Source organism: Leucoraja erinacea, chromosome 16, assembly GCF_028641065.1.
Source record: "Leucoraja erinacea ecotype New England chromosome 16, Leri_hhj_1, whole genome shotgun sequence".
Lineage (NCBI taxonomy): Eukaryota > Metazoa > Chordata > Chondrichthyes > Rajiformes > Rajidae > Leucoraja > Leucoraja erinaceus.
The window spans coordinates 5499544-5517307 of NC_073392.1; the positions used below are offsets into that span (position 1 = coordinate 5499544).

At 45.0% G+C, this 17764-nt stretch overlaps 1 protein-coding gene across 9 annotated transcripts in view; it reads right to left on the reverse strand.

The window, feature by feature from the left end:
* Positions 1 to 17764, reverse strand: part of cadpsa (Ca2+-dependent activator protein for secretion a) — a 279926-nt gene that overhangs the window by 191023 nt on the left and 71139 nt on the right. For all 9 annotated transcript variants that reach the window (XM_055647594.1, XM_055647589.1, XM_055647592.1 and 6 more), the window contains one exon: positions 3315 to 3395. In XM_055647594.1, the coding sequence (XP_055503569.1) occupies positions 3315 to 3395 (81 nt within the window). The remainder of the gene's footprint in view (positions 1 to 3314; positions 3396 to 17764) is intronic.

Sequence of the window (17764 nt, forward strand, 5' to 3'; positions counted from 1 at the left end):
GTGGAAGAGGGGAACCCCCATTTTATTGATTGATTTATTGATACTTTATTGTCAAGTGTACTTGGTACAGTAAGATTCTTTGTTTGCAGACGGTACCAAATTGCAAGGGTCACTATGTAAAGGTATAAAATGGACCGTTGATTACAAAAATACGTAGGGAGTGGATGAGAAACTGGGATAACAGAACTAGTGTGAACGGGTGATCGATGGTCGGCTTGGACTGGGTGGGCAAAAGGGGCTCGTTTCCAAATGGGAAGGTGGGAGCAGTTTCCAAGGACATCCCCAATCAAGAATGTATCTTGGATCTGCATGCTGTGTATTTTAAAGGTCTGTGCAGGCACTGACCAGATGGGACACATGGATGAAGGTCATATCACTGACCGATGCTGCGAGATGCTAAATCAGCCCAGAGACAACTGCTGTTCATAATTAATATCTCAGCCGTGATTCCATCACACGTTTATATTATCAGCTGCTGCTCCTGTAACGTGGCAAATAATAAAATAAACATCCAGGTCTGAGTTTGATTGTAATATGAGGGAGTTGGATGACAACTGCTTCCGATCGCTTTAGAACAATTGACGGGTTATTCACCCCCCCAAGATATTTCCTGTCCTAATCCACAGTAAAGTGGCTCAGTTTTATTCAACATTTTATTATTTGGCAATCATTTTTACGGGGTGGCACAGCTGGCACTGCTGCTGCCTCACAGCGCAGAGACCCAGGTTCGATCCCGACCTGTGTGTGTGGAGTTTGCACGTTCTCTCTGGGATCACGTGGGTTTCCTCCGGGTGCTCCGGTTTCTCCCACATCCCAAAGACGTGCGGGTTTGCAGGTCAATTGGCCGCTGTAAATTGTCTTAGTGTGTAGAAAGTGGGTGAGAAAGTGGGGTAACATAGAACTAGTCAGAGGGTGGTGAACACGGGGAATTCTTTGCCATGGAAGGCTGTAGAGGCCAAGTCAGTGGATATTTTTTTTAAGTCAGAGATAGATAGATTCTTGATTAGTACAGCTGTCAAAAGTACTGGGGTGAAGGCAGGAGAATGGGGTTAGGAGGAAGAGATAGATCAGCCATGATTGAATGACGGAATAGACTTGATGGGCCGAATGGCCTAATTCTACCCCTATTCCTTATCACCTTATGAGAACGGGTGAAGGATGGTCAACATGGTCTCAGTGGGCTGAAGGGCCTGTTTCCATGCTGTATCACTAAACCAAATGCCATTGTGTACAACGGCACACAGTAGGATAAATTGTGTGCTGTTTTTAATAGGCCGTGCTCATGAATTTCATTTCATTCCCTGCTACAAAGGAGCTGTTCACCACATCCACCCTGCAGCAGCACCTAACAGCCGCACTACAGAAATCTCCCATTATCTTTATACCTGGAGGGTAGGAGAAAGGTCAAATTGGCGTATTATATCCGAAACTTAATGGGAATTTTGATGATAAATGTTCGACTACTTTTTTCACATCAGGCAATGAGGTACTTTAACAATTTGGAAATGTAGTCCACAGAGATACAGGAGAAAGGTCATCAGAAAAGATTGATGTTATCAGAAGGAGTGTACAAGGGTCCTGGTAAGTATTTAATTCCTCTGAAGGCTTGAGAAGTTTGGAGTTGATTTCCAAGGAACCACTGAGAGGAATAAATCCTGATAGTGAGCTCGACAAAGTGAGATAAGTGGCAGTGGATGCAACCTGCTCAGGGTATCAGTCAGTGGCAAAGGTTGCAGATTTTTACTTTTGAGCTCCAGCTGACGCAGCAGGAAGAGTTTTCATTAGAAAGACTCTGATTATTCGGATATACTAAAATTCGCTCAACTTTGGAGAGAAATTCAATTACGGGAGATGTACATTTAATTAGGTTCCATCTCTCATGGATGAAAGTGTAAAGAGAGGAGAAGGAGAAGAATGTAACGCAAGGAAAGGTGGTGGTTTTATGTATTTACTCGTGGAATATGGGCATCGGTGGCAAAGCTGGCATATTATTATCCATCAGCTTTATTTCAGATGGCAGTGGAGTGTCAACCATCTTAGGACTGGCATCACAAGGGCTAGAATCATTCATTTCAATGCCCATAGGCCTAACCATCCCACCACAACCAGAGAACTACTATCTACCTCATTGGTGACCCTCAGATATCCTTGATCGGACTTTGCTGGCTTTACCTTGCACTAAATGTTTTTCCCTTATCATCAATCTATACACTGTAAATGGATCGATTGTAATGGCCCTTCTGGCTAAGGGGATTTCAGGGGGTATGGAGAGAAGGCAGGTACGGGATACTGAGTTGGACGATCAGCCATGATCATATTGAATGGCGGTGCAGGCTCGCAGGGCCGAATGGCCTACTCCTGCACCTAATTTCTATGTTTCTATGTTTCTATGTAATCATGTATTGCCTTTCTGCTGACTGGTTAGCACGCAACAAAGGCTGTAACACAAGTCACTGTAGCTCGGTACACATGACAATAAACTAAACTCATTTATCTTCTTTCTGGTTTAGTTTCAGATTTATCGTTGTCACATCCACCGAGGTACAGTGAAAAGCTTTGCTCTCCAAATGGGCCAGATATACCACACAGAGATACAACCAGTTCAACTCAAGTACAATAGACAGAGCAGAGAAGATTTATGAGGAAGTTGCCAGGGCGCGAGGGTCTATCAAGCTATAGGGAGAGGTTGAGCAGGCTGGAAGTTTATTCCTTGGAGCCCATGAGGATGAGGGCTGGTCTTATTGTATCATGAGGGGAATAGATAGTGTAAAGACACTCGTTCTTTTACCCAGAGTAAGGGAATCTAAAGCCAGAGGACATAGATTTAAGTTGAGAGGGGAAATATTTCATTTTGGGGTAACTTTTTTTACACAAAGTGTGGTGGGTGGATGGAACAAGCTGCCAGAGGAGGTAGTTGAGGCAGGTATATTATCATAATGTTTAAAAAACATTTGGACAGGTACATTTATAGAATCGTTTTAGAGGGATATGGGCCAAACCTAGTCAGGTGGGAATAGTGCAGATGGGGCATGTTGGTTGGCATGGGCAAGATGGGCATGTTTACATGCAGCATGACTATGATCTATGGAGGAAAGGGGAAGTTACAAACTGTTTTAAAGCAACATTCGGTGGTTTTGTGGTTAATGTTACAGGTACCGCCCTCTTGTTCTACATGCAGTGATATTGAACTTAAATTCTGCAAACCATGATTGGAATTTGAATGCGTTCCTCAGGCCCCATAGCCCAGGACCTGAGTACTGGTCCCAGAACATAGCCAGTGTGTGACCATTCCTGAAAGGCTTGTACAGACTCACCCGTGCTATTTGATCGGCCATCTGAAGACGCCCGTCCAACTCCCGTCTGATCTGAGCTGCTTGCTCATCAGGGTTGTCGAGCTGTAAACATAATAGAAGAGGCTTAAGTTTCACATTCATTCACCGACGCTGCGATAAAGGTGAAGCAAATTGAGAACCGGGGCTGGCGAAATCACCAGCCTTCAAACACCAGGTACAATGATCATGTTGTGCGGTTCTTCCAGCTATTCATTGAACAGCAGGCAGCGTGAGAATATGTTATAGGATGGAACCGCAGATGCTGGTATGTGCCGCAGATAGACACAAAGTGCTGCAGTAACTCAGCGGGTCAGGCAGCTTCTCTGGAGGAAAAGGATGGGTGACGATTTGGGTCGGGACACTTCTTCAGACTCAAGAAGCTCCCAGTCTGAACAAGGGTTTCGACCTGAAACCTCACCCACCCTTTATCTCCAGAGATTCTGCATCGCCCGCTGAGTTACTCCAGCACTTTGTATCTGCTGGCTTCTCATTTTGACATTTCAGCACCTATCCACTGGACAGCAGCTTTCCAGAGCCCCTGTCCCGCTTTCCAGAGTTACTCACGAATTCTCCCGAGTTTTTCCCTTGATTCAAACTCGGAGAATGTCCGCAGCGAGTCCGTAGATGTATCGTAGCGGATCGTAATGCCAGCCGTAGGTACTCGGGGCATCAGGTAAGTCGGGACGTTTTATCAGCATGTTGAAAAATGCCCACGAGTAAAGAAAATAGCCCCGAGTACCTACGACTGGCTATGACCGTAATTCTCTGAGTTTGAATCAAGGGTAAGAGACTCTGTGCCTCTACCCAATCCATTCCTCTCATGATTTTGTACACGGGGAGGGATGTTTCAGCCGGGAATGTGGCCAAATTTATGGGACGGACTGAGTGCAAAGGATTGTTATTTTTCATATTTCAGCGACTGCGCTTGGAAACCTGCGATGCTTCGTACTAATCGTGGCCAAATTGAGACAGGGAAAAAGGCACAATGCAATCGAGCCTTGTGAGGTAACTAAAAACATTAAATTCATGCAGTTGAAATAGTCTGTGAGAAAATAATTAACACATTTATTTCCCGAGAAACTAAAAACCATGATTTCTCATGTTCAAAAATTAGATTGCTTCATTAAATTTGACAAGAGTTTGTTTCCAGGGATGCCATTAGTCATGTTGTCTGTGTTGAAGGCACAAGCTATCTATAATGATGAAACACTGATGTCTAATGTTTGTACTTTCAACAAATATGCTGGCCTAACAAATTGAAAATATGTATTTGGTTTACATAATTGATATTTATCAAACCTCAAAGGTCAGCTCTTTTAGTTTTACAAACGCCCGCACCAAATTCATCATCAGAAATAGACAAAAGATTTAGGAATGACTAGTCAGTTGCTGACTTAAATGCATATTTTGCCCCAGCAAATCCTTCAGGCCTGATACATCCACAACGATGCATCGGGGCAGCACAGTGATACAGCAGTAGAGTTGCTGCCTTACAGCGTCAGAGACACAGGTTTGATCCTGACCACGGGTGCTGTCTGAATGGAATTAGCACGTTCCTCCTTGACCGCATGGGTTTTCTCTGGGTGCTCCGGTTTCTTCCCACTTCCCAAAGACGTACCGGTTGGTAGGGTTAAGGGGCTATCCCACTGTATGAGCTAATACAAGAGCTCTCCCGAGTTTAAAAAAAAATCAAACTCGTGGTAAGTACGTAGAATGTACGTAGCGGGTACGTCAGAGCTCGGGACGTCTCTTAGTGGCTCGTAACGCTAACGGCAGGTAATCGGGAAACGCGGTTGGCTCGGGAAGACTCGCGAAGATTTTTCAACATGTTGAAAACTGTCCACTAGAGCCACGAGTACCTACAAGTGGCCATTACCGTAAATCTCTGAGTTCGAATCAGGGGAAACTCGGGAGAACTCTTGAATTAGCTCATACAGTGGGACAGCCCCATTAATATGCTTTGATAAAATTGTAAATTGTCCCAAGTGTGCAGGATAGTGTTAGTGCACGGGGTGATCGCTGGTTGGCGTGGACCTGATGGGCCGAAGGGCCTGTTTCCGCGCTGTGTCGGAAGGAACTGCAGATGCTGGTTTGCACCGAAGACAGACACAAAAAGCTGGAGCAACTCAGTGGGTCAGGCAGCGTCTCTGGAGAGAAGGAATAGGTCACATCAGATGGAGGAAGGGTCTCACCCACAATGTCAACCTATTCCTTTTCTCCAGAGATGCTGCCTGACCCGCTGAGATACTCCAGGATTTAGTGCCTATCTTAAAAATCGAAAGGTGAAATGGCTTCTGTAAATTGTCCCCATTGTGTAGGATACAACTAGTGTACAGCTGATCCACACAGACAGCGCTCGGATTGAACCCGGGTCTCTGGCGCTGTGAGGCTGCAACTCTACCAGCTGCACCACTGTGCTTCCCTTCGTGCCATTTAATGAGAAAAACCATAGTGAAACTGACTAGTACGGGTGTCAGAGGTTATGGGGGGAAGGCAGGAGAATGGGGTTAGGAGGGAGAGATAGATCAGCCATGATTGAATGGCGGAGTAGACTTGATGGGCCGAATGGCCTAATTTTTCTCCTATCACTTATGACCACATATGAATTACAGCCTACATGTATTAATGATAAGTTTGGACATTTTCACCAGACTTAATTCATTCTTACGTACAAGGAAATCCGCATTCGTAGGTTAGGAATAAATATCAAGATGATAATTGTGCAAATTGATGGAATTTAATTTGTGTAAATAAAAACTCAAAACAAGTTACACAGGCAGCCAAACCACACAAAAAGCTTTGCAAACTGCTTGGAATTTATTTATTAGACGTGCCTTCCAGATATTGTTTTTGCGATCTGAGTAATTGATTCAACCTCTCATTATCAGGAAGTGGCAGCAGAGCGAGGCTTGTAAATGATGGAGAGTGGTATGGTGGCGCAATGGTAGAGCTACTGGCTCACAGCGTCAGAGTCCCGGCTTCGATATTGACTGCGGGCGCTGTCTATACGCAATTTGTACGTTCTCCCAGTGGGTTTTCGCCGAGATCTTCGGTTTCCTCACACACTCTAAAGACGTACTGGTTTGTAGGTTAACTGGCTTGGCAGAAATGTAAAATTGGCCCTAGTGTGTGTGTGCGTGAGTGTGTGTGTGTGTGTGTGTGTGTGTGTGTGTGTGTGTGTGTGTGTGTGTGTGTGTGTGTGTGTGTGTGTGTGTGTGTGTGTGTGTGTGTGTGTGTGTGTGTGCGTGTGTGTGTGTGTGTGTGTGTGTGTGTGTGTGTGTGTGTGTGTGTGTGTGTGTGTGTGTGCGCGTGTGTGTGTGTGTGTGTGTGTGTGAGTGCGCGTGCGTGTGTGTGTGTGTGTGTGTGTGTGTGTGCGTGCGCGTGTATGTGTGTGTGTGTGTGTGTGTGTGTGTGTGTGTGAGTGCGTGTGCGTGTGTGTGTGTGTGTGTGTGTGTGTGTGTGTGTGTGTGTGTGTGTGTGTGTGTGTGTGTGTGAGTGCGTGTGCGTGTGCATGTGTGTGTGCGCGTGCGTGTGTGTAGGTAGCGTTAATGTGTGGGGATCGTTGGTCGGTGCAGACTCACTGGGCTGAAGGGCCTGTTTCCGATCTGTAAGTCTAAACTAAACTGGCGAATCTATGAGCAAAATATGAAACAACTAAGGAAGATCAGATTGAATAAGGACAAGTGTAAGCCACAGCTCACCATAAATACGACAATCTGTGTACTATTTCACTGCACAGAACTGGTCTGTATACCTTAACGTGTAATAGTCTTTGGACAAATTGAATGAGTGCAGCTTACACAACAGCCCACCCACACAATGGTCTGGGTCTTGCAGATAACTAATGTTGATCAGCACCCCCGACCAACCGTTTTGCATGACAATAAACTTGCATCTGCTTCATATGTTCCCTGCAAAAATCATTTAATAAAAAAAATGGAAACAATTGAAAAAATTGAACAAGTTACGACGGCACGGTGGCGCAGCAGTAGAGCTGCTGCCTCACAGCGTCAGAGACACAGGTTCGATCCTGACTACGGGTGCTTGTCTTTACGTTCTCCCCGTGACCTGGTGATCTGAGTACACAAGGCCTTTTCAACAAATCTTTGTACCTTGCCTCTTCCTTCTGAATTTAGCAGCACCTACTCCTCATCTCACACCGACTGACCAATATACAGGTGCCAGCCAATTCATTGCCAACCAATTTCCAGCCACACATATCCATCTCTTCCAAGCTCATTGCCAATGTGATTCTTTGTACCACATACTGTACAGCTCACTCTTTGATATCAAAGTTGCTGCCAGCGTACAGAAAAGAAAAACATTGCACGCGTGAGAGTACAAAACATAGCACAGTACAGCACAGGACCAGGCCCTTCTGACCTCGATGTCTGTGGTGAACATGAAGTCTAATCTCATCTGCACATGTTGTTAAAGTTCATTTTTTAAAAGATAGACAAAGTACAAATTCTTAAGGCCATACAAAGCTTTAATTTAACGTCTGATGGGTGTGGACCTAAAGACCCAGAGGCAACAGTTTTACCTCCAAATCTCCAGCAGCACACACAAAGAAATACCAGAAAACCGGAGTTTATATACCCACAGACATATAACCAATTGCATGATGTAATGTACAAGAAACCATCAGCCACCTCCAAATATAGAGTTGTTTTTCACTCTTTGGCAAAAACCAGTCATCCCAATGGCATCCTCTGGCCCCTTCTTATCTGATTAACCTCTTCAGCTTATATTAAAAACTATTCGAACTATTCAACTTAAAATTAAAAAAAACCTTGTCATGATAGGAGTTGTCCAAATCCCATCATGCATTACAATTGGCTTGTTACAACAGGAAAGCTTAAATATGACAACAATCAATTGATAACTAACTCTGTCAATGTGCCTATCTAAAAGTCTCCTAAACTCCACAGTGTATCTGCCTCCACGACCACCCCTGGCAGCGCATTCCAGGCACCCATCACTCTCAGTACATTTCAATGCGTGGGGCACTTCATCGGGGATTGTCTTTGTGTTGGGCATTAATCGCACTGATCTATATGCAAACATTGTACCTCACTGTACCCTTGGTACAGGTGACAATAAATGAACCATTGAACCGTTACATGAGCTGGTTATATTTTGACGAATGACCATATTATTGGTGTGCTTCAGACGAACATTGTGTCTGCATTCGCTCATGGCTCGAGTTGCACAGTTATACCCTCAGGCCATTTCAGTTGATTCAGACTCTTTCCATTTATAATGTTCAGTTGTATAACTTGGTGTATCATAGTCATCCTTATATGCCAGAAACTGTTGCTTTTCAATGCTGGCTTGCCTCAGAGGATGAGAATTATTTCCTTCCATTGCAAAGATCAAATATTTCAAAACTATGCAAACTTGCATTACAATGGAGTACTACTCGATAGCAATAAAATATTCACTGTAACTCCTTGGGCAGTGGGCAGGTGCTATAGACCTGCACGGGAAGGTAGACGCTCCCACCCCCACGGGTCTCGGGCAGATGGGGCTCGTCAGCCTGGGAAGGCAGTCCATCTTTGAGAGGGAAAACTCTGATTTAAAGCCTCCACTGCCTTGTGGCCATATCCAGTCATGGAAAAGGCTCCTGGAGTAAACCTGAAGAAAATCTGTAGTCAGAGCCCTTAGGCACTCCTGTAATGACCCTGCTGTTCCTTTGGATCGATCAGCGACGTGGAGAGGGGGGACGTGCTGCATGGGCAACAGCCTGTCCTCCAGATGACATCGCCCAGGCTTGCATCTCACAAACTAGGATGCATCACCCATGATCAGTCATGACCAAGAGGGGCCTACTACAGTAGAGAGCATATTGACCAGTTGCATCGTGGCCTGGCTCGGCAACTTGAATGTCCAGGAGCAAAGAAGACTGTTGTGAACACTGCCCAGTCCATCACGGGTACTGACCTCCCCACCATCGAAGGGATTTACAAGAGTTGCTGCCATCATCAGAGACCCACACCACCATGGCCACACACTCATTTCACTCCAACCATCGCGAAGAAGATACAAGAGCCTGAAAACTACAATTCCCAGGTTCAGGAGCAACCTCTTCCCCACGGCTGTTAAACACGACAAGTGTGTAGGATGGAACTGCAGATGCTGGTTTAAACCAAAAACCAAAGACAGACACAAAAAGCTGGAGTAACTCAGCGGGTCAGAAAGCATCTCTGGAGAGAAGGAATGGGTGACATTTCGGGTCGAGACCTTTCTTCAGACCCAAAACGTCACGCATTGCTTCTCTCCAGGGATTCTACCTGTCCTGCTGAGTTACTCCAGCTTTTTGTGTCTATCTTCTAACTAAACACTACAACCTCCAACTAATTCTGCACTACATAGACATGGGGGCATTGCTTTTGTCTATTTGCATTATAATTGTTTGTGTGTGTATATACACACACACACACACACACACACACACACACACACACACACACACACACACACACACACACACACACACATATACACACACACACACACACACACATATGCACACACACACACACACACACACACACACACACACACACACACACACACACACACACACACACATATACACACACACACACACACACACACACACACACACATATATACACACACACACATATATATATGTACACACACACACACACATATACACGTGTGTGTGTGTGTGTGTGTGTGTGTGTGTGTGTGTGTGTGTGAAGAAGGGTTTCGGCCTGAAACGTTGCCTATTTCCTTCGCTCCATAGATGCTGCTGCACCCGCTGAGTTTCTCCAGCTTTTTTGTGTACTATATATATATATATACTGAGCCTTTTATCGTTATATTGTTTACAGTGTACAATGTTTATATATTGTGTTGTGCTGCTGCAAGTAATAATGTCATTGTTCCATCTGTGACACATGACAATAAAACCCTCTTGACTTGATTACGCCAACAACATTTGCTGCTTCCACTGTGCTGTGCTGAAATACCGAGTCCAATCAGGAAGTACATGCCAATGAATTCTAGTTCCCGCGGTTACCAGCGGGCCCTGGGGATAATGTACATGTGGCAGACAGTGGAGAACGTGACAAGGAACTGAAGTCATTGCTTCAGTCACTGCTGGGTGTGTCATGTTGTCAAAGTGCCAGCAGAGAGGTAGAGTTACATCCGCCTTCTTAGCAACGTGTTCAACCTGACGCAATGCTGGTCAAGTAGTTGTCTGTGCAAAGGCCCCATCCCATCATTGAAAGATACAGCAAGCTCACAGGCAACCTGAACACCTGCTTTTCAAAGTTATCTTCAGACCTTGAATAGTTTGCAGGCTGTCAGTACATAGAAACATAGAAACATAGAAATTAGGTGCAGGAGTAGGCCATTCGGCCCTTCGAGCCTGCACCACCATTCAATATGATCATGGCTGATCATCCAACTCAGTATCCCGTACCTGCCTTCTCTCCATACCCCCTGATCCCCTTAGCCACAAGGGCCACATCTAACTCCCTCTTAAATATAGCCAATGAACTGGCCTCAACTACCCTCTGTGGCAGAGAGTTCCAGAGATTCACCACTCTCTGTGTGAAAAAAGTTCTTCTCATCTCGGTTTTAAAGGATTTCCCCCTTATCCTTAAGCTGTGACCCCTTGTCCGGGACTTCCCCAACATCGGGAGCAATCTTCCTGCATCTAGCCTGTCCAACCCCTTACGTAACAGGTTTTCAGTTTCAGGACTAATTACAAAACATAGAAAATAGGTGCAGGAGGAGGCCCTTCAGGCCAGCACCGCCATTCATTGTGATCATGGCTGATCATCCACAATCAGTAACCCTTCTCCCCATATCCCTTGATTCCACTAGCCCCTAAAGCTCTATCTAACTCTCTTTTAAATCCATCCAGTGAATTGGCCTCCACTGCCCTCTGTGGCAGAGAATTCCACAAATTCACAACTCTCTGGGTGAAAGTTTTTTCTCATCTCAGTTTTAAATGGTCTCCCCTTTATTCTTAGACTGTGTCCCCTTGTTCTGGACTCCCCCAACATTTGAAACATTTTTCCGGCATCTAGCTTGTCCAGTCCTTTTATAAGTTTCTACAAGATTCCCTCTCATCCATCTAAATTCCAGTAAATACAAGCCCAGTCTTTCCAATCTTTCCTCATATGACAGTCCCTCCATCCCGAGGATTAACCTCGTGAAACTACGCTGCACTGCCTCAATAGCAAGGATGTCCTTCCTCAAATTAGGAGACCAAAACTGCACACAGTACTCCAGATGTGATCTCACCACGGCCCTGTACAACTGCAGAAAGACCTCTTTACTCCTATACTAAAATCCTCTCGTTATGAAGGCCAACATACCATTAGCTTTCTTCACTGCCTGCTGTACCTGCATGTTTACTTCCAGTGACTGGTGTATAAGGACACACAGGTCTCGTTGCACTTCCCTTTTTCCTAATCTGACACCATTGAGATAATATTATGCCTCCTTGTTCTTGCTGTCCAAACAAAGTGGGAGTGTCTTGGTAACATCCAGAATGTTCCAGTTCTCACTCACTGATATTAACGCTCATGCTAGTGTTGTCTGAAAAGAAAAACTGTGCATGCATGAGAATCTAGAACATGGAACAGTACAGCACAGGAACAGGCACTTTGGCCCACAATGTCTGTGCTGAACATGATGCCAAGATAAACTAATCTCATCTGCCCGCACGTGATCCATTTCCTACCACATCATGTGCCTATCTAAGAGCATCTGAAACTCCACAATGTGACTGCCTCTACCACCACCCCAGGCAGCACAATCCGGGTATCCAGCACTCTGCCTTAACTTGCCTTAAGGGAATGCCCTCTGGCCTTTGACATTAAAACGCTGGAAAAAAAATTCTGACTGTCTACCCGATATACGCCTTTCATGATCTTATATTCTTCTATCAGGTCTCTCATCAACCTGTGAAGCCACATGTTCCGGTGTAACTCCATGTAGTGCTGGGGTTCAGTTTGGTTTAGTTCAGAGATACAGTGCAGAAACAGGCCCTTCGGCCCACCTAGTCCGTGCTGACCAGCGATCCCCGTACACTAGTGTACACTGCACACAGTGTACAACTATTACCAAAGCTAATTAACCTACAAACCTGTACATCTTTAGTGTATGAGAGGAATCTGGAGCACCCGGTGAAAAACCCACGCAGGTCACGGGGAGAATGTACAAACTGTGCACAGACAACTCCCGTAGTCAGGGTCGAATGGGACTGACATTCCACAAAGGGGTGTACTAATCTCCTGACTTTACCGCAATGACAATTCAGGAAAAATGGATGGAGAGCCACTGCCAATTCTCCAGTTTACACATCCATCGGAAATCAGCAGAAGCCTCACAGTTAATGAAGCTTAACCTCTATTTAAACGAAACACAAATTTGAAAGGAATAGACATTAAAAGTTCATTAAGAGAACTGTAGAGTGCGAAATGATATTACCTGAGAAGATGATTCAGAAGTATATTTTCTCTTCCAAACCTATTTTACTCCACAGTTCAACAAACCAATTTCATCACAACAATTTGTTTTAGTGCTTTTCTTTTCATTGGTATTAAATGATATTTTCAAGTTATCAGTTTCATTACTATGCTTTTTACAGAAAATATACTTTGTCGATTGTATAGAAGTCCAATATGGGCAAAGCCAAATAATCAAACAAATATATGGCTTGCTTTCACTTTTAAAGAAAGAAAATAGTTCATTTAAGGGAATACAAAATAGCCCAGAGTGAAGTCAATGAAGCTGAGGAATGGTAGAGAGAACCATTAACTGGCTACAATGCAGTAAATACAGTGCCCTCCATAATGTTTGGGACCTAGACCCATCATTTATTTATTTGTCTCTGTACTCCACAATTTGAAATTTTTAATTGACAAAATCACATGTGATTAAAGTGCACGTTTTCAGATTTTATTTAAGGGTATTTATTATACATTTTGGTTCATAGACAATAGACAATAGGTGCAGGAGTAGGCCATTCGGCCCTTTGAGCCAGCACCACCACTCAATGTGATCATGGCTGATCATCCACAATCAGTACCCCGTTCCTGCTCTCTCCCCATATCCCCTGACTCCGCTATCTTTAAGAGCCCTATCTTGCTCTCTCTTGAAAGTATCCAGAGAAACAGCCTCCCCCGCTCTCTGAGGCAAAGAATTCCACAGACTCACAACTCTCTGTGAGAAAAAGTGTTTCCTCATCTGCGTTCTAAATGGTTTACCCCTTATTCTTAAACTGTGGCCCCTGGTTCTGGACTCCCCCAACATCGGGAACATGTTTCCTGCTTCTAGCATGTCCAAATCCTTCATAAACTTTCAATAAGATTCCCCCTCATCCTTCTAAATTCCAGAGTATACAAGCCCATTCTCTTAGCATATGACAGTCCCCCCCGGAGAAAAGTTTGCATGTTCTCCCCGTGACCGCGTGGGTTTTCTCCGGGTGCTTCGGTTTCCTCCCACACTCCAAAGACGCACAAGTTTGTAAGATCATTGGCTTCTGTAAATTGTCCCCAGTTTGTAGGACAGTTCGAGTGTTGGTTGGCGGCGCGGACTCGGTGGGCCAAAGGACCTGCCTTCAATGGCAACTTGCCATTGGATACATTTGGACTGCGTATATTTTCAGTGCGTGTCACTATCATTTTGAGGATATTAAATTGGGTTGCATCCACATCCAATCCGTTAGAGTAGAAATAAAATGGGCACATGATGCAGCAGAATATACCTGCAATGGGTATAAATTGCAATGGATTATTTTCCTAATTATTCTACGTGCCCCGATCGTTGATGAGATAGGGCGGATGTAAAATGCAGACTCTGTGGCTTGATGCTAAGATACAGGGTCAGGCAATATATATTCAGGGCATAAAGCCCACAAGTCAGCAAAAGTGAAATCCAACGAGCAATGTACTTATGCACCGAAATTAAACCTTCACTGAGCTCCGTACCAAATATGAATCATTGGTAAGAACATTTTCAGCTATAATACAAAACGAATGTTATTAAACTAATCTCAAGTGCAATAGGTAGAGCAAAGGGGAAGATAAAGAAAGCAGAATGTAATTCTCAACATTGCAACGCAACAGTTTCACCAACAAAATCCAAAGTCCAGTTTGGAACGTACAAAATTCTTAAGGGGTTGGACAGGCTAGATACAGGAAGATTGTTCCCGATGTTGGGGAAGTCCAGAACAAGGGGTCACAGTTTAAGGATGAGGGGGAAGTCTTTTAGGACCGAGATGAGAAAAACTTTTTTCACACAGAGAGCGGTGAATCTGCGGAATTCTCTGCCACAGAGGGTAGTTGAGGCCAGTTCATTGGCTATATTTAAGAGGGAGTTAGATGTGGTCCTTGTGGCTAAAGGGATCAGAGGGTATGGAGAGAAGGCAGGTACAGGATACTGAGTTGGATGATCAGTCATGATCATATTGAATGGCGGTGCAGGCTCGAAGGGCCGAATGGCCTACTCCTGCACCTATTTTCTAAGTTTCTATGTCTGCAATGGGGTAGAGGTGAATCGGAAAGTACCCTAGCTGATGGAAGGACAGTTCAGAAGCCTGGCAAGGGGGGGGGGGGGGGGGGGGGGGGGGAAGCTTGTTCTTGAGTCTGGTGTTGCCACTTTCCAGCTCCCTGCATCTTCAGCCCAACAGGAGGGAGGCGGAGGAGGAGGAATCACCACGGTGGGCCAAGTCTTTGAGGATGTTGGCTGCTGGCCTGAGGCAGCGTGAAGTGTAGATGGAGTCAATGGTGGGGAGCCTGGTTTGCGTGATGGACAAGTCTACATCCACAACTCTCTGCAATCTCTTGCAGTCTTGTGGCAGAGCTGTTCCCAAACCAAGCTGTGATGCAACGTGACTATGATTTTTTTATGGTTATATGCTTCAGGGTTAAATCAACAGTGTAAAAAAAAGGAGCAGAGTTTAATATGTTATGTTCAATAACATAGCTTAGTTTACTGTAGAGATACAGCGCAGAAACAGGCCCTTCGGCCCAACGAGTCTGCACCGACCAGCGATCCCTGCACACGCGAGGGGCAATTTTTAAATTTATACCGAGCCAATTAACCTACAAACCTGCACGCCTTTGGAGTGTGGGAAGAAACCGAAGTTCACGGAGAAAACCCACGCAGGTCACGGGGAGAACGTGCAAACTCCGTACAGACAAGCACCCGTAGCCAGGATCTCTGGTGCTGTAAGCGCTGTAGGACAGCAACTCTACCGCTGTGCCACCGTACAATGGAATGCTAAATGTATGAGGATTGTGCTTGCATATCGTGCGGATAAGCAAGTCATTGTGTTCGATATCTTCCCTCAGGAGACTAGTTGTCACCATTGAGTTCCCAAATGAGAAGAGATTAAAAGCTTTGTGCAAGCCAAGGGTCAGGTGACTTTCTATCCCATCGTGCATTACAGATTCAAGCCCTTTGTTGGCCTATGAACGAATCTTGCCCAATTACCTTTCAGATTTATTGGCATCAATTATTCATGTCTTAATTCATTGGAGCTGCTGTTTCTGAGGATCTTCACCCAACGTCACCATCACACAGTGGACAATTACAGTGCGCTGATTAGTTTGGTTTAGAGATACAGCGTGGGAACAAGCCGTGGGCCCCACCAGGTCCAAGCCAACCACCCATCGCCCGTTCGCACTAGTTCTGCGTTATCTAAACTATTGCACCCGCTCCCAGTATGGTTTGGTTTAGTTTAGTTTAGAGATACAGAGCGAAAACGGGCGCTTCGGCCGAACGGTTCCGCGCCAACCAGCGATCGCCCGTACACTGGCACTATCCTACACACTGGGAACAATTTACAATCTTTACCAAAGCCAATTAACCTACAAACATGCTCATCTTAGGAGTGAGGGAGGGAACCGGAGAACCCGGAGCAAACCCACACAGTCATGGGGAGAACGTACTAACTCAGTACAGACAGCACCAGTAGTCAGGATCGAACCCGGGTCTGTGGCATTGTAAGACAGCAACTCTACCGCTGTGCCACCGTGCCGCCGGTAACAGCAACAAAATATATGCACAAGATACGAGGAATAAAGGTTTATGACAAATTAATGTTGGTTCAGTATTATAAACTGCAAACTTGGCATCTGGTGTCACACCGACACATTTGCGTGCTACAAATTTAATAGAAAATCAACAAATAATTTGATTCGGGACCATTCTTTCAGAATAGACTTTGGGTGGCATGGTGGCACAGCATTGGAGTTGCTGCCTCGCAGTGCCAGAAACCCAGGTTCGATCCTGACTACGGGTGCTGTCTGTACGGAATTTGTACGTTCTCCCCGTGACCTGTGTGGGTTTTCTCCGAGATCTCCGCTTCCCTCCCACTGTCCAAAGAAGCACAGGTTTGTAGGTTAATTGGCTTCGGCAAAAAAATAATAATAAATGCACCTAGTGTGTGTATCTTAGTGCTAGTGTTCAGGGTGATCGCTGGCTGGCATGGACTCGGTGGGCCGAAGGGCCTCTTTCCGCGCTGTATCTCTGAAGCCAAAATATTCCTCCTCATTCCCAGAGTCTCTACAGTGAGAAATCTTTCTGCAAGGTAAATCTGCAGACTGTGAAATAGGATTTAAATTATTAACAATAGTCCCAGTCTGCATCTAAATTACTCCGATTACTTTATTGTGTCATTTTTGTTCTCGACTTCGTGACAGCATAGCCGTGCAAAAGATTGAAGAAATGAACCTAGAAGGTACAAGAATTATTCCAGGAATGAGTGGGTTAGTCAGGTATGAGCGTTTGATAGCCCTGGGCCTCTACTCACTGGAGTTTAGAAGGTTGAGGGGGGACCTCATTGAAACTTACTGAATAATGAATGGCACAGATAGAGTGGATGTGGAAAGGATGTTTCCACTGGTGGGAGAGTCTTTGACCAGAAGTCATAGCCTCAAAATTAAAGGGCGCTCTATTAGAAAGGAGGTGAGGAGCAACTTTAGTCAGAGGGCAGTTAACAGATACATAGACAATAGGTGCAGGAGTAGGCCATTCGACCCTTCGAGCCAATACCGCCAATCAATGTGATCATGGCTAATCATCCACAATCAGTACCCCGCTCCTGCCTTCTCCCCATACCCCTTGATTCCACTAGCCCTAAGAGCTCTATCTAACTCTCTTTTGAATGCATCCAGTGAATCGGCCTCCACTGCCTTCTGAGGCAGAGAATTCCACAAATTCACAACTCTCTGTGGGAAAAAGTTTTTCCTCATCTCAGTTCTACATGGCCAATCCCTTATTCGTAATCTGTGACCCCTGTTTCTGGACTCCCCCAACATCGGGAACATGTTTCCTGCATCTAGCGTGTCCAATCCCTTAATAATGTTATATGTTTCTATAAGATCCCCTCTCGTCCTAAATTCCAGTGAATACAAGCCCAGTCGACCCATTCTTTC